The 26,608-nt window shown below is 40.2% G+C and overlaps 2 protein-coding genes across 8 annotated transcripts in view; one reads left to right on the top strand and one right to left on the bottom strand.

Moving 5' to 3' along the window:
* Positions 1 to 2,489: 2,489 nt before the first annotated feature.
* Thbs1 (thrombospondin 1) lies at positions 2,490 to 19,197 on the top strand. 2 transcript variants are annotated; one of them, XM_046461045.2, is made up of 22 exons: positions 2,490 to 2,652; positions 3,244 to 3,345; positions 3,622 to 4,181; positions 5,032 to 5,107; positions 5,381 to 5,583; positions 5,681 to 5,803; positions 6,767 to 6,860; positions 8,615 to 8,788; positions 9,296 to 9,472; positions 9,798 to 9,971; positions 10,217 to 10,344; positions 10,458 to 10,610; positions 11,018 to 11,236; positions 11,715 to 11,822; positions 12,506 to 12,665; positions 12,808 to 12,926; positions 14,390 to 14,624; positions 14,812 to 15,039; positions 15,207 to 15,478; positions 15,886 to 15,983; positions 16,087 to 16,226; positions 17,098 to 19,197. In XM_046461045.2, the coding sequence occupies exons 2-22, from the start codon at positions 3,279 to 3,281 to the stop codon at positions 17,103 to 17,105; spliced, it is 3,516 nt and encodes a 1,171-aa protein (XP_046317001.1). In that variant the 5' UTR covers positions 2,490 to 2,652; positions 3,244 to 3,278; the 3' UTR covers positions 17,106 to 19,197. The 2 variants fall into 2 exon arrangements, with proteins under 2 accessions (XP_046317001.1, XP_046317002.1); XM_046461046.2 differs by having other exon boundaries at positions 5,384 to 5,583.
* Positions 19,198 to 21,965: 2,768 nt separating this feature from the next.
* The window catches only part of Fsip1 (fibrous sheath interacting protein 1), a 202,877-nt gene continuing 198,234 nt past the window's right edge, over positions 21,966 to 26,608 (bottom strand). For all 6 annotated transcript variants that reach the window (XM_046461048.1, XM_058584676.1, XM_058584678.1 and 3 more), the window contains one exon: positions 21,966 to 23,067. In XM_046461048.1, coding sequence (XP_046317004.1) covers positions 23,021 to 23,067 — 47 coding nt within the window. In that variant the 3' untranslated portion in view covers positions 21,966 to 23,020. The remainder of the gene's footprint in view (positions 23,068 to 26,608) is intronic.

The raw sequence follows: 26,608 nt of genomic DNA on the forward strand, positions 1-26,608 counted from the left end.
AGGTGATTTCATGCAACTCTTTCTTAAAGCCAAAAAAAAAAAGTTTTCCCAGAAACCCTTAGTAAAGCTCTCATTGACCAGGATTAGGTCACATGCCATTCCCAAGTCAGTCGTTGGTTGGGAAGCAAGGAGAGGGAGGAGGCAGTGAACCTAAACCAATATTTCTACCCACCTCACACTGAATCAGTTCTCCTGTGTTGCTTCCATTCTGGCAGGAGAGGTACAATGCTCTGGGGTCCACCACCATGTCTACCTAGAGAGCTAAAGGATAACTATGTGAAACAATATAGCTGGATAGGGAAATGGGGAGTAGTCCAGTGATTCTGGGCCATATATGAACTAGAACATTAAAAGATTCAGAAAGTCAAAAATAAGAGTTGAAAGAAGCCAAGCTCCAAGACAACTCCTGAGGCATTCCTACAAGCAGTCCCTGGGTAGAGGTGGTATGAGCTCAAGGGGCAGTGAATTTATTCTATTTTATTGGTGTAGCTGAGCCTGGGGGAGATGACCTCTCTATGCAAGAAAAGATGCATCCTGCTTCTGTGGGCCTCTTATGAATTCAAGCCCTCATCAGATCTGTACAAAATCCTCAAAAGGACCTAAGAAGCCCAGGCCATCAGTTGGCCATCCCTCCAGGAACTGTTCTAAGTACACAGTATCAGGAAGAATTAGTGACAAGTAGAAAGAAACAAATCACCTTTCAAAGAGCAAATGGGATTCTGGGAAAGGAGCAGGAAGGGAAGGACATGCAAGGCTGCTGAGTCTGAAATATGCAGTGCTGTGTGGATGAATCATCACCCATGACTTTCAGAACAGGAATCTGCTTTGACTAATCATCCAGTAGAAATTTTTATTCCTACCTCTCACCATCGGAAACCCAACAAACAAACAAGTCTTAGGAACATACTTATCTTCTAGAAGCACTTGATGTGTATATTGAGCAACTAGAAAACCCTCACCCTATAACCTTCACCCCTACACACACACACACACACACACACCCCTTATCACACAACACTCCCACACAAGAAAAGTGAAATTGTTATTGATGAACATAAAGTCGTGGGTGTTTTCAGCAATTGGGAGTTCTGGCAGGTGTAACTGCCAAGAAGGAAAGTGAAGCCTCTGACACCCCCAAACTCCAGTCTGCCTGTGATGAGGTCCTTATTTGGTGATGCTTCTACCTGTTTCTTGGTCTCGGGGCCAGCCTGATAGCCAAGGACCTTAGCAGGGAATTGACAGCCGCTGACGTCCCTTCCCAAAGAGATGAATGGAATTCCAGGCAGCTGGAGTCATGCTGGCTTGGGACAGTGGCTTGGAGACCAGACTTCAATGACAGAAGCATCAGGCAGCAGCACTCACGGCAATGTGTGTGCCTACAGAAATGCAACCCACACCTTGGTTTCAAGAGCTGAAAAATGAAAAGAACGTTTAGGAAGGGAAAAGGGCAATAAAATAATAGGCAGAGTGTAATTTATTGCTCTATTAGTCTGTTCTGTAAATAGTTTAAGACTCTGGAGCCATCTGGCTCTGCAAATTGTCCAACCAGGAGTCACGTTAAGAAGCACGAGTGGGCACAAAAACTGTTTTTCAAGACACAATTTCAGTTTTGGCTTGAGGAAACTGAATATGAGTTTGTTTCCTTAAAATTCCCCAATTAGAAAGGAGCCCTTGATCAGAATACGCATACCGCTCCCAAGCGGCAAGCTGTGGAAGCGCCGCAGCAACTGGGAAAAGCTTGGAAAGTGTGCCCCGTGGACAGTGGGAGGGAAGACCAGCCTGCACACTGCCCAGCCCGCCCGACGCGACACCCTACTGCCTCCCTTCGAGGGTCGGGCCGAGGGCACGCGTGCGGGCCAGGGCAGTAGCGCGGAGTACGGGAGACATGTGGTTCCCCAAACCACAGGGATGGATGGATGAAGGTCAAGAACTCCCCAATAGGCAAATTCTTTGACTGGTCCTTTCGAGGTCCCTTTTACCCCATTAAGCCTTTCTTTCTCTTTTCTTTCTTTTTTTTTCTTCTTCTTCTTTTTTTTTTTTTTTTAACAAAAACGGTCTCCATCTCATAGTGGTGTCTCTCAGCCACTGCCCAGGCACTCAAGGAGATGAGTTTGTCTAAAAGCACCCCCCCCCGCCGCCCCCTAGGGTCTCTGGAGGTCGCCAAAGGTGGGTCGCTGCTCAGGGTGCTCACGCTGAAAGCCTCAAGCCCGCGTGGCGCAAGAGCCTAAGTGCGAGTCTGTGTGCGCCAAGGCTGTGTGGGCGGGCACCTATTTTTCTGAGAAGTTCCAGTGCTCCTGTGCCCCGACCTCTGCCTCCCCCTTCACTTTCTAGCTGGAAAGTTGCGCGCCAGGCAGCGGGGGGGGGGGGGGGGGGCGGGCGGAGAGAGGAACCCAGACTGGCCCCCCTCCCGCTTCCTGCCCGGCAGCCGCCCATTGGTCAGAGGAATCCCCAGGAATGTGAGCGCCCCTTTAAAAGCGCGCGGTTCCTCCGCCTCTGCAGCCACTGTCCCCGAGCCAGCCGGCGAGTTCGGGCTTCTGCGAGCTCTCCCGGAGCTCTCTTGCCTCCTCCGGATTCTCCCCAGGCGCACCGACTGCCCCGAGCCTCTTCAGGACTTGTTGCCCTTGCCGCACTCCAGCCACTGCGCCCACACAGGTAAGCCACATCGGCCGCCTGCAGTGCAACAGTGCTGCCCTGGCCATCCACCTCAAGCCCCCCGCCTTCAGCCGGTCAGAACGAGTCAGGGATATCCTACTCTCCCCCTTTGCTTGTCCTGTCCTGCCCCGCCAGCCACTGGGGGTAATCTTTTCATGGGACGGCTCCAGAGCCATCCTCTCCAGCCTTGGCATTCACAAACTTAAGACACCCCGAGAATTTTTTTCATTCCCTTAATCCTACCTGAACCTGTACATCAGTCCTCTAGGTTTCTACTTCCTGGTGTCCTCCCTGTACCCCAAACTACATCTCCTTGTCTTGCTGTTCACCCTCGACTTTCCAAGGAGAAGCCCCAGACTGTTGCTCTTTGTGCCTCTCATACTTGAACACTACAATCCCCTGCTCCAGGGCTCTCTTATTTTATGTGTGTGCTACTCTCTGGAAAGTAAATCCTGTTGTCCTTCATTCTAACAAATGTGGGGCCACAGAGGGATGTCCAGGCTCTGGCCCCATGCCCATCCCCTACCCCCACCATTTTTGCCCACCATCCCTACTTAGCTGGTCTCTGACCCTGGGCTCTTGTGCTTTCAGCTACAGGTTCCCTGCTGGGCACAAATAGCTCCACCATGGGGCTGGCCTGGGGATTCATTGTTCTGTTCCTGTTGCACGTGTGTGACACCAACCGAATTCCAGGTGAGTCCTTGTGATCCCTTTAGTGGGAGGGGGAAGAGGAAGAGGTGCAGGCTAGTTCAGGCGCATCTTCTTCCATGCTTCCTGCCCTGCTGTTTCACTGCTGAGCCCTGACTGAATATCAGGATGCAGCTTCCCTCTGATCATGGTGTTTATTCAGTTCTTTCAGTGGTTGCCAGGAGTTTTCACTCTGTCCCTCTGGTCCTACCTGCTCAGAGACAAGCCCTCTACCCCTGGCCCCAGCCTAAAAAGTTTATTGTGTCCTCTTTTGTCTAACAGAGTCTGGGGGAGACAACAGTGTTTTTGACATCTTTGAACTCACTGGAGCTGCCCGAAGGGGTTCTGGGCGCCGGCTGGTGAAGGGGCCTGACCCATCCAGCCCAGCTTTCCGCATTGAGAATGCCAACCTGATCCCCCCTGTGCCTGATGACAAGTTCCAAGACCTAGTGGATGCTGTGCGGGCAGACAAAGGTTTCCTCCTCCTGGCTTCCCTGAGGCAGATGAAGAAGACCCGGGGCACACTGCTGGCTGTGGAACGTAAAGACCACTCTGGCCAGATCTTCAGTGTGGTCTCCAATGGCAAAGCAGGCACCCTGGACCTGAGCCTGAGTGTTCAGGGGAATCAACAGATAGTGTCTGTGGAAGAAGCTCTTCTGGCCACTGGCCAGTGGAAAACCATCACCCTATTTGTGCAGGAAGACAGGGCCCAGCTGTACATCGACTGTGAGAAGATGGAGAATGCTGAACTGGATGTCCCCATCCAAAACATATTTACCAGAGACCTGGCCAATATCGCCAGGCTCCGCATTGCAAAGGGAGACGTCAATGACAATTTTCAGGTGAGTCCTATTCTTGGAGCCCTGGTCAATGGGGTCATTTGTTAGTCTGCTGACCTGTCTCAAGAGCTACAGGAAATACTGCCCTTAGACTAAAACAACAGCTTTCAAACTTAAGGAGTGCCAGAGTCCCCTGCAGTGCAGTTAAATTACATACTGATCCCTCCCACCCCCAGGGTTTCAGAATCATAGATCTGGATAGGGGCCTGAGAATTTGCATTTCTAACTAGTAGCAGGTGATGCAGATGCCAATGCTGGTGGCCTGGGAAAAAGCCTTTTCTGTTAACATCCCTCTTCAAGCATTAGACACTGCTTATGCTCCAAAGAAAATAATTTATTCAAATGCATTCCACCAATTTTAATAGGTGTGAAATGGATACTTTGTATGAGCAAAATCAGTACCACCTTGTTACCTGCTGCCAGTCTGTAATCAAAAATTCAAATAGTGGTTATTTGCTGCTATAGCTTCTTCCTTCCCTTATCTTCTAGATCTTTGCAACTGTGGCTTTGAACTCCCACATTTAACTCTGACACCAGAGTGTCATTATTGATACTAAATCCTCTGGGTTTAGTATCAGATTTCATTTCCTGTGTGCCCAAGTTAGCTGATAACTTAATTCTTTATAAAATGCTGAAGACTTGGCAGAAGACACAATTAAGATTTTAAAGTTGTTTGGCAATTTATGTTGGTGTGCTATTTTGACATAATGATTTTGAAATGGAACTCTTTTAAACTTTCTCTTTTTAAGAAAAAGCTATTGTGTGCTTTTTCTAACATAAAGAGACAGTCTCCCTACCCCCAGCCCAACCCCACGTGCAACATCCAAAAATAATGTATGTCCTCTGCCCACAGGGGGTGCTGCAGAATGTGAGGTTTGTCTTTGGAACCACACCAGAAGACATCCTCAGGAACAAAGGGTGCTCCAGTGGTGAGTACCCCTCTATTTTAGGGGATATGAGGAAATAAGGGGAATTCCACCACAGATAGACCAAGAAATCCAAGCAAAAGTATTTGTGCATAACTTACCCTAGGTAACATAGTTAAGAGGTTTACAAAAGTGATCTTGATGGGTATTCCACACATCCCCTCTTCCTGCATCCCTAGTCTCACATGAAAAGTCTTACAGCTATGAACTCAAGGGGCTGGCTGATGAGATCATCTGTTTGAAGCCCTTCTATTATTTTTTCATTTTGTTTCTTAGCAGCTACAAATGTCCTCCTCACTCTTGACAACAATGTGGTGAATGGTTCCAGCCCTGCCATCCGCACAAACTACATTGGCCACAAGACAAAGGACCTGCAAGCTATTTGTGGCATCTCCTGTGATGAGCTGTCCAGCATGGTCCTGGAACTCAGGGGCCTGCGCACCATCGTGACCACATTGCAGGACAGCATCCACAAAGTGGTCAGTGGCCTCTGCTCCCAGCCCACTCGCCCTTGAAGGTCCATCAGAGATGGTCCCAAATGAGGCTGAGCACTAACAATAGTTTTTCCCTCCTTAGACGGAAGAGAACAAAGTGCTGGCCAATGAACTGAGGAAGCCTCCACTCTGCTATCACAATGGGATTCAGTATAGGAATAATGAGGAATGGACTGTGGATAGCTGCACTGAGTGTCACTGTCAGGTAAGGGATGGTCACAAACTAAAATAAGAATTGATCATTTAAAAACACACTCTCAGGAAATACCTAGTGGCCACACAAGTTCTTTTTAAGTACCATGACCTGATTACCACAATGGTCTTTTCTTTGAGATGCAATTATGACATCTATGAATTCTTCTTTAAACTCTCAGAAGTCTTATCAATTCTACCCCAGGCTAAATATCTAGGAGAACAAATCTACTTAGACATCTGAATAATTTAGCTGATTTACTTCAAAGAATAAGTGTTGAATGTCAGGTAAATTTAACCTCCTTAAAACATTCCTCCCCCTACCCAACCCTGATTTGTATTCAGCTCTGGCACAGAGGTTCTTTTACACAGTACTGACTGTTGTCCAAATCACATAGCCCCACATTGGTAGGATGTCACTATCTACTTGGCTCAGATGGCACTGCCTGCTGGCATGTGTCCCCACACCAGTGGCAGTGAGTTTGGGGTTTATCTAGGTTATCGAGCAAAGTAAAGCTAATACAAATCACAGATTACTGAGGTTGGGAGCCAACTTCTTTAAATGCCCATTCTTCTCCAATATAATATAAAGCAAGATCTATGGATGAGGGGGAAATGTTCATAGTTCTTCTTTTCCCCCTAAGGATGGATTAAATTTAAAAAGTCATCTGGGAATTCTTTAGATATAGATTTTGACCCATAACATTTGTCAATTTCCCCTTATATAAATTATTTGTACTATAACTTTCATGCCTGAGTAGCAATTAAAAAAATCTTGGAGAGACAAGCAACTAGCACTAGAACATATAATACTGGTGGCTGCAAATACAACAGACAGATCTTCTATTAAAACCATTTCACTAGAGCATTTACAGCCTTGGCATGTTGTGGCTTGTAATGGAAATGCTGCATTTTGTAAACTTCTGACTCCAATATGCTCAGTAGCCTGTTTTCCCCTTGTTCTCTTACCCTGCAGAACTCAGTCACCATCTGCAAAAAGGTGTCCTGTCCCATTATGCCCTGCTCAAATGCCACTGTTCCTGATGGAGAATGCTGCCCACGGTGTTGGCGTAAGTTCCTAAAATGGCATAACCATTCTTTAGTGACTAGATCAATTTTAATACACCCTAGATAGCTGGGCACAACACTGGATCCCAATCCCATCTCCCTCATATATTTTCATTCTGTTTCTTGCTGCACAACTGATTAACCTACAGCTTGGCTGCTGCATAGAACCCAAAACTTCATTATGACAAAATTTTAAATACTCATCTGGATTATGGTATAGGCAGTAATGATCCTGGTTTAGCTTATTGATTTTAAGTGTATGCTTTGAGGAAAGGAGATGGATATGTAGCAGCAATAGGTCTAAGTTGACTTCTTTTAGAATTTAACCTCAGAGGTAATGAAAAAGTTGTTAACTAAAGAAATCAACAGGTTTGTGGTGTGAACACTGGACTAAAGTGGGTCTAAAAATTCTGCCTGTGTTATCTGCAGTGATAGAGAATAACATCAGTTTGAGTTTCAGGGCCCTAAAAGAAGTTAGGCACTGTGTTGTTTCATGGCACCTTATTTCTGGTTTTTATTGCCAATATAAATTAATCACTTTGCTGAGATGATATTTAATGTAATAGGTACAAGTCATAAAAGTGATTCATCACAACAAAGATAAGGAAGAAGACAGGAAAGTAGCACTTGCCCTTCACACACACACACACACACACACACACACACACCTACCCCTACCTCTACACACCTCTGCATATATGGACCACAACTCAGAACAACCATTCTCATCCAGGAGTCCCAGTAGTGGCCATGGGTATATCTCTTTTTGTTCAGCATGCACTCAAGGTGTGGGTTACAGGGAACAAAGCTGGATGGAGACTAGCAGTATTCTGAACTTTAATGAGGGATTGCAAGGAAAATTTCCAACTGATGGCAAAAGAAAACAAGTACTCTGTCTTCTGAGATAGATAGATGTGATTGTAGTCATTGGTGCCTGGTCAGAAGATAAACAAACACATTCTCCTCTTGTGAAAATATGTACAAAGAAGGCTCCACATGCTTAGGGTGAGAATATCAACAAATTGACTGACCTCATGGCCAAATTAGAGCCAGAGCCAACAGCAACCCAACTGCTTCATGCTTGTCTGTCGCATGGTCTGGGGCTTCTCTGACAGTCAAAAATGACTCCTATCACCTGCACCAAACTCCAGCACTCTTAGAAAGCTGAGAATGGAAATGCCTATGGGATATCTTAAGTCAGTGAAGGAAAACTCATCTGAAATGCTCCAAAAGGAGAAAAGAAGAAGTAATGAATAGAACATAACACTGAGAAGTCTCAGCTGTACTGACTTGGTCAAAGCATCTGATTAGCCCAAAGATCCTCATCCATAGGGCCTCACCTGGTTGCCTAAGAAATATATTGCTTTCCATCCTACATAACTGAAGCTTTATACCACTTGATATTAAGTTCTGGAGAGTTCATGTACAGTATGATGTCTATAGTTAAGATAACTGAATTGTACATTTGAAATTTTTTAAGAGAAAACCTTAAATCACCACACAAAAGGTGGCTATGTGAAGTGAGAATGAGTTTGACAGTAGTAATCACTTTACAATGTATACATATATCAAAATATCACATGTATACATCAAATATAAACAGTTTTTATTTACTAATCATATCTCAATAAAGCCAAGTGGATAAAAAAAAAGTATATTGTTCTATACCCTCTGGCAAATGAATAGCCCTAAACAGCTGTCTAAAGAACAGCTCATCCTAATCATCTGGTACTAACCAATCTCTGTTCCCCTGCAGCCAGCGACTCTGCAGATGATGGCTGGTCTCCATGGTCAGAGTGGACTTCCTGCTCTGCAACGTGTGGCAATGGAATTCAGCAACGCGGTCGCTCCTGTGACAGCCTCAACAACCGATGTGAGGGCTCCTCAGTCCAGACACGGACCTGCCACATTCAGGAGTGTGACAAGAGATGTAAGCATCTTGGCCACTTAGGGATAGGGAAGTCTGATTTGTCATCACCAAGAGTCACTCTGCAGTATGGAGCCTTAGAGCACAGGTTTTAGAAATCTCGGGATCTGAATCCTAGTTCTACCACTTATCTCTGCACCTTGAACACAACCTATCCTCCCTACAGCCCTTGCCTCATCTGCAACTTAGGGGTAGTAATAGTTCCTGCTAAGGTTATTTTAAGCATTTTATTTGGATAATGTATATAAAGAAAAAAGCATAGAGCTTGGCTCATGGTAAGTACCCTGTAAATGTTAGGTTATTGACAACCCACAGAGATAGCTACATGTTATCTGTCCCTGGTAGATATAGCTCCATGTTGATATTGGATATGTGGCCAAGAGCCAATTTGTACCATACACTAGTTTTAGTTGCTATTGACCATATGCTGGAAATATTTCTGGATGCTCTAGGCTTCTATATATCTAGCTCCAAACCAGCACCATTTGTGACAACAGCTTTGTACTTTAGTTAAACAGGATGGCGGCTGGAGCCACTGGTCCCCGTGGTCATCTTGTTCTGTGACATGTGGTGATGGTGTGATCACAAGGATTCGGCTCTGCAACTCTCCCAGCCCCCAGATGAATGGGAAACCATGTGAAGGCGAAGCCCGGGAGACCAAAGCTTGCAGGAAAGACGCCTGCCCCAGTAAGTGAGAGCCTGACCAGGGGCTGCGCATGCGCAGCAGCTCTGCCCAGCTGGTTGCCGGGTGTCTGCAGCCTCCAGTCCAGTGGGTCATGTAAGGGGGAAGGTTACTTACTAGAGAAACAAACAGAAGCAAAGTCCTGCATGCTCAGCTTCTTTTAATGAAAAATAGAAAGAACACCATTTCAAACTCACCCTCTTTCCAAACATTCTTTCCATGTGTCAGGGTGGCAGAAGTTTTTCAAATAAGCTTGAGGGAGTCTGCTATGGCAGGTAGAACATTTGAAAACTGACCTTTATTTTTGTATGATTCATTTTTTTTTTACAGTCAATGGAGGCTGGGGTCCCTGGTCACCGTGGGACATCTGTTCTGTCACCTGTGGAGGAGGGGTGCAAAAACGTAGCCGGCTCTGCAACAACCCCATGCCCCAGTTTGGAGGCAAAGACTGCATTGGTGATGTGACAGAAAACCAAGTCTGCAACAAGCAGGACTGTCCAATTGGTGAGCCCAGGACAAAATCACCCTAGGACCTTTTAATTTTACTGAGTGCTTCAGTCAGCATTCAATTGGGTTCCAGCTTTGATTGGTCCTGAGTGGTTTGGTTACTCTAAAATGTAGGAGCACAATATAATCTTCAAGTTATCAGTAGCAGAGGGACAGTGTCTTCTTTTGTATTGCTTTTTAAGTGGCTGCCATGACAATAACAGCAGCTTAAACCAACCAATTCTCTCTCTCCCTTGTATCAGATGGGTGCCTATCCAATCCCTGCTTTGCTGGTGCCAAGTGTACTAGCTATCCTGATGGCAGCTGGAAATGTGGTGCTTGTCCTCCTGGTTACAGTGGAAATGGCATCCAGTGCAAAGATGTTGATGAGGTGAGGAACTGATGGCTCTGAGTCACTAGATATAGGAAAGTAGCTAACTTGTCCCAGCACTTTCTTAAGGCAGCATTTTCTAAATGTTAAGCAAACCTGTACTTCCTCCACAGTGCAAAGAAGTGCCTGATGCCTGCTTCAGCCACAATGGGGAGCACAGATGTAAGAACACAGACCCTGGCTATAACTGCTTGCCCTGCCCTCCACGCTTCACTGGCTCACAGCCCTTTGGGCGAGGTGTTGAGCATGCCATGGCCAACAAACAGGTACAGTAGCTGGACTAGCAGACCAGTGTAAAAGAGAGCTATCTTTGACTAAAACAACTAGCAAAGGGGGGAGTGAAATTTCATTCCCTGAATAAAAATGGGAGGGCAGTAAGTACACATTCTAGTTTTAGAAGCAAAACTTAATAGCCACTATAGTTGAAAATGCTGTTCTGAAAGAAGTTGTGAGCAAATGGTCATGCTGAGCAATTTCAAGAAAACCAAATATAAAGTAACATTTGCCTAAAGCCTGGAAACCCTGAGAGAGAATGGGAAGGGACAGAAGTATCTTACATTCTTCCAGTGGGGTCTCTGTCTACTTGGAGATGATTGGGATCTAGGCTGTTATTTCCATTATAGCTGGGAACTCTTGAAAGCTCCATGTTAACAACAGGATGGTGTACCCTCAGGTATGCAAGCCCCGAAACCCCTGCACAGATGGGACACATGACTGCAACAAGAATGCCAAGTGCAACTACCTGGGCCACTACAGTGACCCCATGTACCGCTGTGAGTGCAAACCTGGATATGCTGGCAATGGCATCATCTGCGGGGAGGACACAGACCTGGATGGCTGGCCAAACGAGGACTTGGTGTGTGTGGCCAATGCAACGTACCACTGCAAAAAGGTGAGCCAGCTTTCCTCATGGACCACCCAAAAGAAGACCCTGTTCAGAGGAACATGCTAAGCAATTTTAAATATTGGAACTTTGAAAATGAAATGGAAAGATTAAATCTCCCAAAGACAGAAGGGCATTAAAAGTCATTAGTATTTGGTGCCAAGAATATGAATGAACAGACTATTTTGGCAATTGTGCCCCATAGTCAATTCTTTTGTCCAAAAAAAATGTTCACTGTTGTAATAAATACCAGCAGAGTATGATTTGTATTCACAGTATCTATAAAGCCTAGAGTACTAATACCAACTGTATATATCCATCCCCCAAGAAAACATTTCATTTTAGCCTTCCCATAAAATTGTGTGTATGCTGTTATAGGGCAGTATTCCATTCTTTTCCTGTTTGGAATATCTTGGTGCAGTTCCTCGAGCATGTGATGAGCATTGAATGCAAACTATAGCTGTAATGTGTGTCTTCTCTTTCCTAGGACAACTGCCCCAACCTTCCCAACTCAGGGCAGGAAGACTATGACAAGGATGGAGTTGGTGATGCCTGTGATGATGATGACGACAATGACAAAATTCCAGATGACAGGGTAAAGACAAAATAGTTTCTGTTCAACAACAGCCTTGAACACTTTAGAATTCAAGAAATTGATACTTAATTAGGAATTATCCATCATGTCTCAATGATTTGAGGACATAGATGTTGCCGAGAGAAATTTTAGATGAGGGTTCTGTTTTTTTTTTTTTTAATATTTATTTTTTAGGTGTAGATGGACACAACACAATGCCTTTTATTTTTATGTGATGCTGAGAATTGAACCCGGGTCCCGCCCATGCTAGGCGAGCGCTCTACTACTGAGCTACAATCCCAGCCCCAAGGGTTCTATTTTTTATCACAACTTTTTCTCCCTCATTTGAGAGAGACTGCAGCATACACAAATGACACTTTGTTCCCAAGAATCATTTCAAATGTCACCTAAATTACAGTAAAATCTACTTTGGGTAGACAGAGAACTAAGATATTGAGGTTATATCTTACATCTCACTTATGTATAAACAATAGCAATCCATTCTTCACCATTTTCATTCATTATGTCCTGTCTTTTAATTTTTGTAGTGATCATTTTACTTATACTGAGTACTCAGTATATCCCCTAAGTAGAAGATAATTTTTGAAGAATTTTACAGTTGGATACATATTGTGCATGTGTTTGGAGGCTTCGGCTGAGTTTCCCAGGCAACACTATAAAGTGCTCCATTCTCCTCTTTGCAGGACAACTGTCCATTCCATTACAACCCTGCCCAGTATGACTATGACAGAGATGATGTGGGAGACCGCTGTGACAACTGCCCCTACAACCATAACCCAGACCAGGCAGACACAGACAACAATGGTGAAGGAGATGCCTGCGCTGCAGACATTGATGGAGATGGTAAGGTACCCCCCGCACCCTGGATCAGTGAGCCTGAAGGTGACAGAAAACTCACACAGCTTAAACTTACATCATGACTGTTAGTATTGAAATGTCCATGGCTGCAGAGTCTAGTTCTTAACATGCTCCCTGTTCTCTGCAGGTATCCTCAATGAACGAGACAACTGCCAATATGTCTACAATGTGGACCAGAAGGACACTGATATGGATGGAGTTGGAGATCAGTGTGACAACTGCCCCCTGGAACACAATCCAGATCAGGTAGGTGGACTCCTTTTAGAGTCTTTCAGTAAGGTATTGGAATGTCCCCTGCTGGGCTTTTGAAACAATGAATTTAATAGAGGTCAAACTCTTTCATTGTCATAATGCTCAAAATTCTCTCGAGCCTGCTGTAGTGTACTCATGTAAACATTTCCTAATGTGAGCCCTGTGCAGAGTTCCACAGATCTTTAATGAGAAGGTCTGGTAACTTCAATCTTGTCTCCTGTAAGAAAGGCCACTTGACTTGTTCAGCATTATCTACCATTGTTAAGATAAACTATACAAAGCAAAGACCTGTGACTAACAATCATACAATAGTATTTATCATATGTAAGAGGGTAAAATGTCCAGAAATAAAATAAAATTTATTTTCATGGCTTATGATATAATCTAGCTATAAGAAATCATCAAACTAAAAATACTTCCAAAATCTGGAGAAAACCCCTCTTATTTTCCCAAAGTATCTAAAATTACAAACAGATCATCTTTCATCCATACTAGGAAGGATTACAAATAGACATTAAACACAAAATAGGTTTCTTGTCTGAAAGTATTTGTGTGTGTGTGTGTGTGTGTAATTGCCCATCATTATTTTCAAGGAATAAAAGTTGAGAGAAGACTTTTTTTCCCTCCCAAAATGCATTGTTCTAGATGTTTAGAAATCAGCTTTTCAAAAGCAGTAATATTTTTATACAGTAAAAGAAATGAGAAAGCCAGCTTCCCCCTTTAAATTATTGATCTTTTAAAGCTTTATCAAGTTATAATAAATTTTAAAACAAATTTCAAGCATCATATTAAAAATATTACAAATGAAGAGCATAAGTACTTGCAAGAAAAATTCTAGTTTGTATACAAACAGTCCCTAAGCATTTCATGCATATTGAATAATGCTAAGCACTCTGAGAAAAATCTGTTTAGAAAAAACTCAGTTTTACTTTAAGCCAATAGATGACAGTTCTTATAGATATATAAAACCAAATATCTTAAAAATAAAAAATAATTGATCTCTCCTACACATTACCGAGATAATGTGCAGAGGAAGTAGTGCCATGTTTCCGTTATTTTCTGATTGAGAGAAGTTGACCTGTCAACTATTTTACAACTGAAACTTTCAATGGGAAATTACCAATGTACCCAGAAGATTTCAGTTAACATTAATATGTAAGCAGTTAACATTACATTCCAACCTTAATGATTAAATAACTGTTAGAAAGTTTTGTATTTAAAAAAATTTAAATATTATTTCTCATTTTACATATAAAAACAAAGATTAAAAAAGAAAAACACTTTTCAAACTTAATGGTTAATAGTAATATCTTTCTGTAGTAGTAAAAAAATAAACATGAAAAGCACAGGCCATGTCAAACATGGGAGAATTTTCCCTGTTATAGATGCATTAATGTCATCTTTAACATTGGGGATTAATACTTTGATTTACCCTCCTTTTATGTCTCTTTTTTTAGCTGGACTCTGACTCTGACCACATTGGAGACACCTGTGACAACAATCAGGACATTGATGAAGATGGCCACCAGAATAATCTAGATAACTGTCCCTACGTGCCCAATGCTAACCAGGCTGACCATGATAAGGATGGCAAGGGAGATGCTTGTGACCATGATGATGACAATGATGGCATTCCTGATGACAGGGACAACTGCAGGCTGGTGCCCAATCCTGACCAGAAGGACTCTGATGGTAAGTGAGCATAGTTATTTTTTAAGAGGGTAACTGACATCATGACTGGATGGAGAAAATAAAAACAAAGATGAATACATTTGAGAGGACAAAGTGACTAAATGTCAACTTTGACAAGATATTGAATTCTACCACCCATTACAACATTTCAGAATTTCACTAAGCCCTTTTGTATTTCTGACCTTAGGTGATGGTCGAGGTGATGCTTGCAAAGATGACTTTGACCATGACAATGTGCCAGACGTTGATGACATCTGTCCTGAGAATGTTGACATCAGTGAGACCGATTTTCGCCGATTCCAGATGATTCCTCTAGATCCCAAAGGGACATCCCAAAATGACCCTAACTGGGTTGTCCGCCATCAGGGTAAAGAGCTCGTGCAGACTGTCAACTGTGATCCTGGACTTGCTGTAGGTGAGTAGTGAGTTCTTACACCAAGAGGTAAAGACATACATGGGAAAGAAGCAAATACAAACTCTGGTGGTTGGACATGTCCCCATGGGCACTAAGGATATCTGGGAACATAAATGAGAACCTTATGAAGGCTGCAGTTTTTAACTTGGATTGGCCTTGTCTTCCAGGTTTTGATAAGTTTAATGCCGTGGATTTCAGTGGCACCTTCTTCATCAACACTGAAAGGGATGATGACTACGCTGGATTTGTGTTTGGCTACCAGTCCAGCAGCCGCTTCTATGTTGTTATGTGGAAGCAAGTCACCCAGTCCTACTGGGACACCAACCCTACAAGGGCTCAGGGATACTCAGGCCTTTCAGTAAAAGTTGTGAACTCTACCACAGGGCCTGGCGAGCACCTACGAAATGCCCTGTGGCACACAGGAAACACCCCTGGCCAGGTAAGAAGTGACACCCTTCAAAAGGGATGGGTTCTTGACTAGTACTGGGAACACTGTGCTTTGGCCAAGATTCCCAATGGGGAGTCTTAGATGTAAAGTTCCCAGCATCACCTACTAAAGCATTAAGTCCTGCTTTGAAGAATCATAATAGTACATGGGAGAGAAGCTTGCTGTTACTCTTCAAATCCAAAGGCAGTTTCAGCCTCTTCAAACAAAAACTCCTTTGATTTCTTTCTGCTTTATATTCATTGAATGGCATACAAGGAGAGAAGCCTTGGGGAAAATCCTACACTACAGCCCTCTAATCTAGGTCACTGTGGTGCCTTTCAAGCACTGTTTCTTATGGAACAAAATATAAATCTCCTGATAGAGCTATGTTTCAACCTTTTCTTTTCCTTTTCCTCCAGGTGCGCACCCTGTGGCATGACCCTCGTCACATAGGCTGGAAAGATTTCACTGCCTACAGATGGCGTCTCAGCCACAGGCCAAAGACAGGTTTCATTAGGTAAGATTGCACTGATTAAATTTCACTTCCAGTCATACTGATAGTCAAGGAGGAGGAGAACAAAAAGGAGCCTCGTCACTAATGAGGTCTATTTTTCCTGCAGAGTGATAATGTATGAAGGGAAGAAAATCATGGCTGACTCAGGACCCATCTATGACAAAACCTATGCTGGTGGTCGGCTAGGATTGTTTGTCTTCTCTCAAGAAATGGTGTTCTTCTCTGACCTGAAATATGAATGTAGAGGTAGGAACGACATTGCAACGAATGTACAGTTGACATATCTAACTCAAATTAACAGGATGTTGAGTTGGGAGAGGCTGATTTAAAGACTATTTTAGGGGCAGGGTTATTTATATTTTGCTTTGGAAGACACAGTGCTAAAAATGAAATGATGCTTATGAACTGTGGCTAGTGAAATCCTGAGTCCTTATTAACAATATGAATTTGCTTAGCAATCTCTGTGCTCTTTCTACATGGTGCAGAGGTAAACTATAGATAAGCAGCTGGACACCTGACACCTTATTAATATTTTTCTTTAAATTTTTGTATGTTACACATCTCACACTCTGCTTATGGGTTTCTTCATGCCATCACAGTTGTCCCTGTATACAGAGAGGGAAAAGGAGTTTCATCTTCATACCAGCATGCTAAATTAATTTTCACTATTAGCCTTAGTTTTGTATCTTCCTTATTTTTTCAGTGATTGATTAAGCTCTCTCTGAGACCAGTGTTGAACCTACCACAAAATAAGTGCTTATAAATACTGAGCCAGGGCCTGAAGCCTACAAGATCAAAGGCATCAGTTATAAAGAGTAAAGAAAGATGGTTGATAGTACTCCAAAAATACTTAGCTTGTGATAGAATTTTTGAGCGTATATTTTAAAAACAAAACTCCTAAACTTTTAACACTGAAGGCCTTAGAAAGCATAACACAAGTTCTGGAAGGCCATGCTATGTCAGTCTCCTGGCATCAATGTCAGCAAAGGAAATGAAATGTGAATGCTTTTTGTCACTATAAAATTATAGCTATCTCTGTCTTGTTAATTCTGTTAACTGTTAAGATGATTTTGCCCTTACTAATTTTCATTTATGTATTTGTTTATGCATTTAACAGATTCCTAATCATCAAGCTGTTGATCAGACTACTGATCACAACCAATGCTGGTACTGCACCTTCTAGAACCAAGGGCTTAAGCAAACCCCAGGATCACTTCTCCTTGCCTTCCTTTTTTTTTTTTCTCTGCTTGCATTGGTGTGAACTCCTAGAACATGTGACCTGCCTCAAGAAAATGCAGTTTTCAAACACAGACTCAGCATTCGGCCTCCAATGAATGAGAGACATCTTCCAAGAATATAAACAATTAACTCTGGTTTGCTTTCAAAAAAGCAAAAGCATCTACTTGCTTCAGTTGGCATGGTGCCTGCTCCACTCTGCTTTGTCCCAGAGCCGGTGCTTTGCAAGGCCATCTCTGAGTAATGGACTCAGCAGCATTTTCAGGCATGTCAGAGAAGGGAGGACTCATTAGAATTAGCAAACAAAACCACCCCAACATACTCCCTTAGGAACAGGGGGAGCAGGGCCAAAGCACTTAGGAGAGGGTGCATACCCAACAGACAAAGGTATGAAGAAAATATGGAGGAACTGTTACATGTTCGGTACTAAATCACTTTCAGGGGATTGAAAGACTATTGCTGGATTTCATGATGCTGACCAGTGTTAGCTGGTTAACCCACGTAAATAGGCACTCAAATAGAAGGAGGGCAGGGAGGGAAAGACTCTGGACTTCCTCCCTGGTCCCGCCGTTAACATATCACTTGTAGTGGCCAGAACAGGGTGTCAGAAGTGCAAGGCAGTACTGGCTGCCACTGCCTGGTCACATTGAAATTGTTGGTTTTATTTCAGATGTATCTTGTGCAGATGTAGCAGAAAATAGGAAAACCTACCATCTCAGTGAGCTCTAGCTGCCTCCCAAAGGAGGGACAGCTGTGCTTATATTTTTATGGTTAGAAAGGCACAAAATTATTATCAATCTAACTAAAACATTCCTTTTCTATCTTCCTGAATTACCATGGAGTTTTTCAATTCTCTTTTGGACTATAGTTTCTTGGGCTTGTTGTTGTTGTTGTTGTTGTTTAACAAATGCTTTACAGTGTAAAATATTTATTTTATACCTATTCTGGGGGATCTGTCTGAAAGATTATTTGTGGAACAGGAAGTAGTGTAAGGACTATCCATATCATCTTTGTTAGAAGTCTTCATATGACTGTAAGATTGTAAATACAGATTATTTATTAACTCTGTTCTACCTGGAATAAGATTTCATATGGAAAATGTTTGAGAGCAGGTAGCTGAGATTTATCAGCAAACCTCTTTAAAACTGGCACATGGAAAATCAGCACAACGAGCTGCCTTTTCACTTTGTGCTTAGAGTGAATGATTTAGAATTCTTTCTTCTTTGTTTTGTCTTTCCAAGAATTTCTGGTTGTCTGTTTGCAAGTATTTTGGATTGCAAAAAAAGCCATGAGATCCCATCCTTTGTGCCTATTTCCAGGGAGAATAAAAACATACGCCTATTTTTTTTTTCATTTTTCCAAAAGAGAAAGAAATGACAAAGGTGAAACTTATATACAAATATTACCTCATTTGTTGTGTGACTGAGTAAAGAATTTTGGGATCAAGCAGAAAGAGTTTAAGTGTCTAACAAACTTAAAGCTACTGTAGTACCTAAAAAAGTCAATGTTGTACATAGTATAAAAATTCTTTGCAGAAAAAAATATTCCCAGTAAGGAAATAGCATTGAAATGTTAAATACAATTTCTGAAAGTTGTGTTTTTTTTTCTATCATCTTGTATATCATTGCTTTATTTTTATAAATTATTTTCTCATTGCCATTGGAATAGATATCTCAGATTGTGTAGATATGCTATTTAAATAATTTATCAGGAAATACTACCCATAGAGTTAGTATTTCTATTTTTATATGTTTGCACACTGAATTGAAGAATTGTTGGTTTTGCTCTTTTCTTTGTTTTATTTTGTTTTGATTTTTGCTTTTTACTCCCCAGTTTTTACTATTTGCCAATAACTTTTTCTAGGAATGTGCTTTTTTGTACACATTTTTATCCATTTTACATTCTAAAGCAGTGTAACTTGTATATTACTGTTTCTTATGTAAAGGAACAACAATAAATCACATGGAAGTTTATATTTATACTTACTGTATCCATGTTTATTCTCTGCTGGCTTTATATTATGAGAGATGGGTAAATGCCATTCTTAAACCAATATAACATACTCAAAATGAAATTACAGTAAACAATAGTAACATTCACAGTTCCTATATGATTTAAAAAGACTTGAGTTGTTCAAGACTAAGTTTAGAATAAATATTTGTGGAATAAAAGAACAAAATGATAAATTAGTCTACCACATTAAAAACATAAAAGACAACCTTTAAGTCTTGGACCCCAAAAGGAATACAATTTCATATTATCATTAATATCATTAGGTGTCATATATGGAATCCTTCTCAAAGTCCAGATCTATTTCTAAGAAGAACAATAAAAAAGACGAACAGCTGTGAAGCACATGTACCTCTTGCAAATCCATTTCCTGACTCATGGATGGCGGCACTGGGTAGGCAATGTGATCACAGGTCATGGAGTAGCTTCAGATGAAAGTGTGTATGAGGGAGGAATTGTCTTTGAAAAGCTGAGCTAAGTGTTATAGATATCACCTTTTAGAGAATGATATCTTTCTTTGGTCAAAAACAGATGACTAAAGAGAAATTTAAAATTTGGAAGGAATGCATAAATGTGTGTGTAAATATCAAATTATTTTGTGAAGAGAAGGCCAACATGTTAAAATAAGCATACCTTGAGTTCTGGATGGGTTAATCATGAATGTGAAATACTGACCAATTAATTTCCAGTCTTAATAAAAATGAATCAAAGAGGAAACTTTGTAAGTAAGATTAAAGGTCTTGCTCTGAGGTCTGTTAACCACTAGACGGAATTGGCTAGCAAAATAAGTCTTCCTCTCTCATTCATTTTCTCTCTTGCTCTAAAAACATCTGTCTAGGTAGAATGATCATATATAAGTATAAATTGCCAAATCATTTTATAGAACCAAGGTAAGGAAGTAGGAACTAAGAAGTGTTGGTAATAATTGTGTAATTAGGAAAACTGATCTGAAAGAAATAATTATTTGAAACATAAAACCATTTGTTCTCAGAGAAGTTCAACAAATGAAGTCCTGGGAGAGAATTCTAATATGTAGGTAATACAGCAAAATTGACTTGAGAATACCAGGTTGAGACAGAAAAGTGGCTGGGAACAAGCTTTTCTTCAGGCATATTCCATTTCACTCCAAAATTGACCTCCAAGCCAGCAAGTTATACTTGGAATAAAGGACTTGTTAAAAAATAAAATTATGTTATTACCAAGATGATAGGATTTTTTCCTCCAAAGGTAGTTTATTGTCACGTGTTTCAAGAGAGTTGGATTGAAGGGCAATAAACTTTTAAGTCCTATGAGAATTTACAATTAAGGTGGTACCAGTAGTTTTTGTTAAAGAGTTGCGTATAGAAAAATTGAATAATTTAAGTTCCTAAATTTATTCCAAAAATGAATTGGCTCTTTGTCTTCTGTACTTTTTATCTTGTTCTGGGGAAAATAGGCTTAGAAGGTATCTCAAAATTAAAATTAAAATGCTATTCTTAGTAAAAAAAAAAATACCTTTTCTTTCTAAATCAGAAGTTTCTAAAAAAATTTTTTAAAAATCTGGAGACTTTATGTTGACTTAAATTATAAAGGCAGTTTACCAGTCCTTGTTAGAGTAGACAAGCTATGGAATGGTGTCAGCTCTTTTAATGACAAAATTCATTACTTAATATCATTCTGTTTTTCTTCCCCTCACTTACACTCCTGTAACAGGTTCACTATTCCCCCAAGTACTATTTGCAGAAGCACACTAAGGTGTCATAAGCCCTTTGCAGTACTGAACTAGAAATAGCTTCTCTGTGTTTCTCCATTTCATTTTTTCTCTTCTCTCTTTCCTTCCCTATCTGTGTCTCTGTGTCTCTTTCTTTCTCTAGGTCTAGGTCTCAGTCTCAGTCTTGGATACATATTCTCTCTCTCTCTCTCTCAAACACACACACACATACATACATACATACACACACACACACACACACACACACACACCAAATAAAAGAAAAGTATGGACTTAGAAAGCTGAGCTCCTCTAAAAAGCTCATGAGTAATGATGGCTCTTCTCTGATCCGCTCCAAATTCCCATCCATGCCACCTCTGCCCTCCAACTGTTCTCACTCAAATCCTTCAACACACAGGAATGCCTCATTATTTCTATAAGAATCTAAACTCATGGCTTTTAACTTTTGCTGGCTCGCACAGCAAAAATTTTGGCATCAAGATAAATTATACGGTAGCACACTGACATCAGTATGAATCATTGCTATTTTAAATGAACAAACAGTAAATTGAAATGGAAAGGCTGGGAAAAGAAATTGCCTATCAATACCTCTGAAAATAGTACCTATATTGTTATACAAAATTACATATAAGAGGTTGTGAGGGGAATGGGAAAATAAACAAGGAGAGAAATGAATTACAGTGGATGGGGTAGAGAGAGAAGATGGGAGGGGAGGGAGGGGGGATAGTAGAGGATAGGAAAGGTAGCAGAATACAACAGTTACTAATAGGGCATTATGTAAAAATGTGGATGTGTAACCGATGTGATTCTGCAATCTGTATTTGGGGTAAAATTGGGAGTTCATAACCAACTTGAATCTAATGTATGAAATATGATATGTCAATAGCTTTATAATGTTTTGAACAACCAATTAAAAAAAAAGAATTCATTTTAAAAAGTCAAGGAAGTAGGATTCAAGCAATCATTAAAATTATCTAACATCAGTAGATGAATGTGTTCCAGCAAAAAATAACAACACTACACACAAATATTACTCCAAATTTTATTAGAAGCAGCACAATATCCAGCTCATTTTTTGGCTGAAATAAATTAGATTTTTAGTTTTAATTTAATGCCAATTCAGCTTATGGGATATTCACATAAATTTTTCCAATGAATCTAGGTAAATTACTTATAAAAAGACAAAACTTGAGGCTAGGGTTGTGGCTCAGCGGTAGAGTGCTCGCCTAGCAAGTGTGAGGCCCTGGGTTCAATCCTCAGCACCACATAAAAAAATAAATTAAAAAATAAAGGTTTAAAAAAAAAGACAAAACTTTTCTTTTAATGGTAGCACAGACTTTTGTTGCTCATCTTGCTAAATTCTCAAAGGCTCTAACTCTGAAAGAATGGACTAAACTGAAAGAATATATCAAATAACTTGTTAAACTACTTAAGAAAAGTATTATGGCTAATAAGTTACTATAAGCTCCCTTAATGTTGACAAAATTCATTTCTTCCTGTGGCCTGATTGCCTTTTGTCTCTTTAAGGACAGAGGGGGAAAACTGTGACACTAAAAGAAATGAAATAGAAATGTTTTTCTACCCTTAGTGAGAAGGTTAACAGAAAAGGCACAATTGACAACATAATCAAATAAAAAAGAAAAAGAATCAAATATAGAACAATCATCAATCATACCACTTTCACTAGTTTAACACACACCCATATGTTACAATGTTGGTTTTTATAACTGTGTCCCTGATGTTGCAAGATTAGCAACATACTTACAAATTTCCCAGAAATTTCAATGAAGAAAAATCATTGAACAATTGTACCCCAAGTCTCAAAAAATAGCAAGGAAATGTAATTTACAAAGCAAGAAGGTTTTTAGTTTTTATTTATTTGTTTGTTTGTTTGTTCGTTTTGGTGCTGGGGATTGAACCCAGGATCTTGTGCTTGCAAGATAAACACTCTACCCCAGCCCCAATGTCAAAATCATAAGAAATAGTCTCTATAATGCATTCATTAAATTCAAAGAATTCAGAAAGAAATAGACTTTAACTTCATTACCAACTTTCTTCAGAACACATCCCAGGAGGTCCTTGCTTAAGATTCTTCACATTCTTCCACTACATCTTCAGTCTCCTGTTCATCTACATATAAAAATAACAACCAAAGTCATTAGATAATCAGAAATGTGTCCATAATTAAGGCAAATAATTGAGCCTATTAAATATTAAATCCTTTAACATATAATACATCACATTCTCATGTAATATGTATTAGTAGTCACCACAAGTTGTATATAAAGCTTAAAAGTAAGATCAAAAGATAAGGTGTTTGTCTTCATTAAGCTTACTTCTCAGACAGAACTTTTTGGGTTTTGAAAGCTGAGATGATTATGGATTTAGAGATAGACAACAAAATTACTTTTTTGCTTTCTATTAAGCTTCCAGGAAATAGGGTAAAGTGAATGCTATATGTAGGGTAGATAAGAAATAATTGACTTTGTCTCTTCAAAAACAGAGATAAATCGTGACACTAATAGAAGAGGAATGGAAATGTTTTTCTACCCTAAGGTGAGAAGGTTAACAGAAAAGACAGAATTGATAACAGAATTAAATAAAGGAAGATAATAAGAATCACAAAAGACTTGTGGAAAATAATATGTCATAGTAGCTTTGGAAAAGAGTCTGGCAATTCCTCAAAAGGTTATGATAGACCTGGTGATTCTACTCCTAGGTATATGCCCAAGAGAAATGAAAATATGCATTCACACAAAAACTTGTTCACAAGTATTCACATCAGCATCATATATATATATATATATATATATATATATATATATATATATATATTAACCAAAAATTAGAAACAACCCAAGTGTCCATCAAGTATTAAAGTGATAAATAAAATATGGACTATCCATACAATGGAATATTATTTAACAATAAAAAGAATGAAGTATTGGCATACTGCAACATGGATAAACCTTGAAAACATTATGTTAAGCATAAAAGGCCAGTAGCAAAAGGTGACATATTGTATGATTCCATTTATGTGAAATATTCAGGCCAGGCAAATTCATTGAGACAAAAAGTAGGATAGTGACTGCCTAGAGCTGGGGATTAGAAGAAAAAAAAAGAATGATAATTAATGGACATAGTGTTTCTTTGAGGTGGGATAAGGAAAATATGAAATCGATAGCAGTAATGGATGTACAACTCTGTGATTACAGCATAAATCTTTGAATTATACACTTTAAATGGGTGAATGCTTTGGTGTTATTAAAAGAGTGGCCCCACAAAAACTATGTCCTCATTGTTTTTAGGCCCTGGATTTGTGAATTTTACCTTATTTTGGAAAAAGTTCATTTTCTAAAATGAGGCCAAATTAAAGGATCCTGAGATTAGGAGATCATCCTGAATTATCGGGGTAGGCCCTAAATTCAGTGAGAAATATTTTTTAAAGAAAAAAGCTGAGGGAAATTAAGAAACCCAGAAAGGAAGGCAATGTGAAGAGAGAAGAAAAGACTGCAGTGATGTGATCAGAAAGTGAGAAAGCCAAAGAACACTGACAGCCATGAGAAACTGGGAAAAGCAAGTAAGAAGCATCCTCCTCTACCGCCTCCAGGCAGAGTGTATGTAGTCTTGGTGACTCCTTGATTTCGGACTTCTGACCTCCAAAACTATGAGAATAAATTTCTGTTTTGGCAATCAGTTACAGCAACCATAAGAAACTAATACAGGTATATAAATTAAATCTCAAAACTATTATTTAAAAATTCAAAAAAATCAGTTGAATAATTAAGTCCAGATGATTTGAAGCTTCCGAGAAAAGTGAGAAACTTAATGATATTGTCATTCCCTCTGTAATGATGCCTATGGACTTTGTTCTGAAGGTCTTATATGCTTGTCCCACTCCACTGTAATTATCTATGAAAGTGCCTCTCTTCATCAATAGACTATGAAAATACTCCAGAGCAGTGATTATGTCCTACTTATTTTGTATTTTGGAACAATGGTCCTCAATTGGGGAAAATTTTGTCCCCCAGTTAACATTTGGTGATGTCTGGAAATACTTTCGTTTGTCAGAACTTCATGGTACACTATTGGCATCTATTGAGTAGAAAGAAGCGGAGATTCCATTAAATATCCTACAATGCACAGAACAGTTCCCGACAACAAAGAATGTCCAGCCCAAGAATGTCAACAGTGTAAGGCTGAAAACCCCTGTCCTAGAACATAGTAAACCAGGTAAAACACAGTCACCAAGAGCACCTAAGAAGCAATTAATAGAACCTGTAAAAGTAATTTAACAAATAAATAGGTCTGAGGACAAACTGAGAAAAAGAGAAATCCATGAAGACAACGATGAATTAAGGACTTCACTTGGAGCAAACCAAAATATTCTTTTTTATGTAAATTTTTTATTTATATATGAAAGCAGAATGCATTACAATTCTTATTATATAGAGAGAGCAAAATTTTTCATATCTCTGGTTGTATACATGGTATATTCACACCAATTCGTGTCTTCATACATGTACTTTGAATAGTAATGATCTATACATTCCACCATCATTAATTACCCCATACCCCCTCCCTTCCCTTCTCACCCCTCTGCCCTATCTAGAGTTCCTCTATTCCTCCCATGCTCCCACTCCCTATCCCAATATGAATCAGCCTCCTTATATTTTAAAAAAAAAAGATTGGCATTTGTTTTTTGGGGATTGGATAACTTCACTTAGCATTTATCTTCTCTAACTCCATCCATTTACCTGCAAATGCCATGATTTTATTCTCTTTCATTGCTGAGTAAATATTCCATTGTGTATATATGCCACATTTTTTTAGCCATTCATCTATTGAAGGGCATCTAGGTTCCACAGTTTAGCTATTGTGAATTTTGCTCCTATAAACATTGATGTGGCTGTGTCCCTGTAGTATGCTATTTTTAAGTCCTTTGGGTATAGACTGAGGAGAGGGACAGTTGGGTTAAATGGTGGTTCCATTCCCAATTTTCCAAGAAATCTCCATACTGCTTTCCATATTGGCTGCACCAATTTGCAGTCCCACCAGCAGTGTATAAGTGTACTATTTTCCCCACATCCTCGTCAACACTTATTGTTGTTTTTCTTCATAATAGCTGCCATTCTGACTAGAGTGAGACGAAACCTTAGAGTGGTTCTGATTTGCATTTCTCTAATTGCTAGTGATGATGAACACTTTTTCATGTATTTATTAATTGATTATTCATCATCCTCTGAGAAGTGTCTCTTCAGGGTCCTTGGCCCATTTATTGATTGGGTTATTTGGTTTTTGGTGTTTAGCTTTTAGAATTCTTTATATACCCTAGTGATTAGTGCTCTATCTGATGTGTAAGGAGTAAAGATTTGCTCCCAAGATATAGGCTCTCTATTCACCTCACAGACTGTTTCTTTTGTTGAGAAGAAGCCTTTTAGTTTGAGTCCATCCCATTTATTGATTCTTGATTTTAATCCTTGTGCCAAAGGAGTCTTATTAAGGAAGTTGGGGCCTAATTCCACATGGTGGAGATTAGGGCCTACTTTTTTTCTATTAGAAAAAGTAGGGTCTCTGGTTTTATTCTTAACTCCTTGATCCATTTTTAGTTGAGTTTTGTGCATGGTGAGAGATAGGGGTTAAATTTCATTTTGTTGCATATGGATTTCCA

The sequence above is a fragment of the Marmota monax genome, unplaced genomic scaffold (genome assembly GCF_021218885.2).
Source record: "Marmota monax isolate L192 unplaced genomic scaffold, Marmota_monax_Labrador192_F-V1.1 WCK01_AAM20220418_F8-fsc00001, whole genome shotgun sequence".
In the NCBI taxonomy this organism is placed as follows: domain Eukaryota; kingdom Metazoa; phylum Chordata; class Mammalia; order Rodentia; family Sciuridae; genus Marmota; species Marmota monax.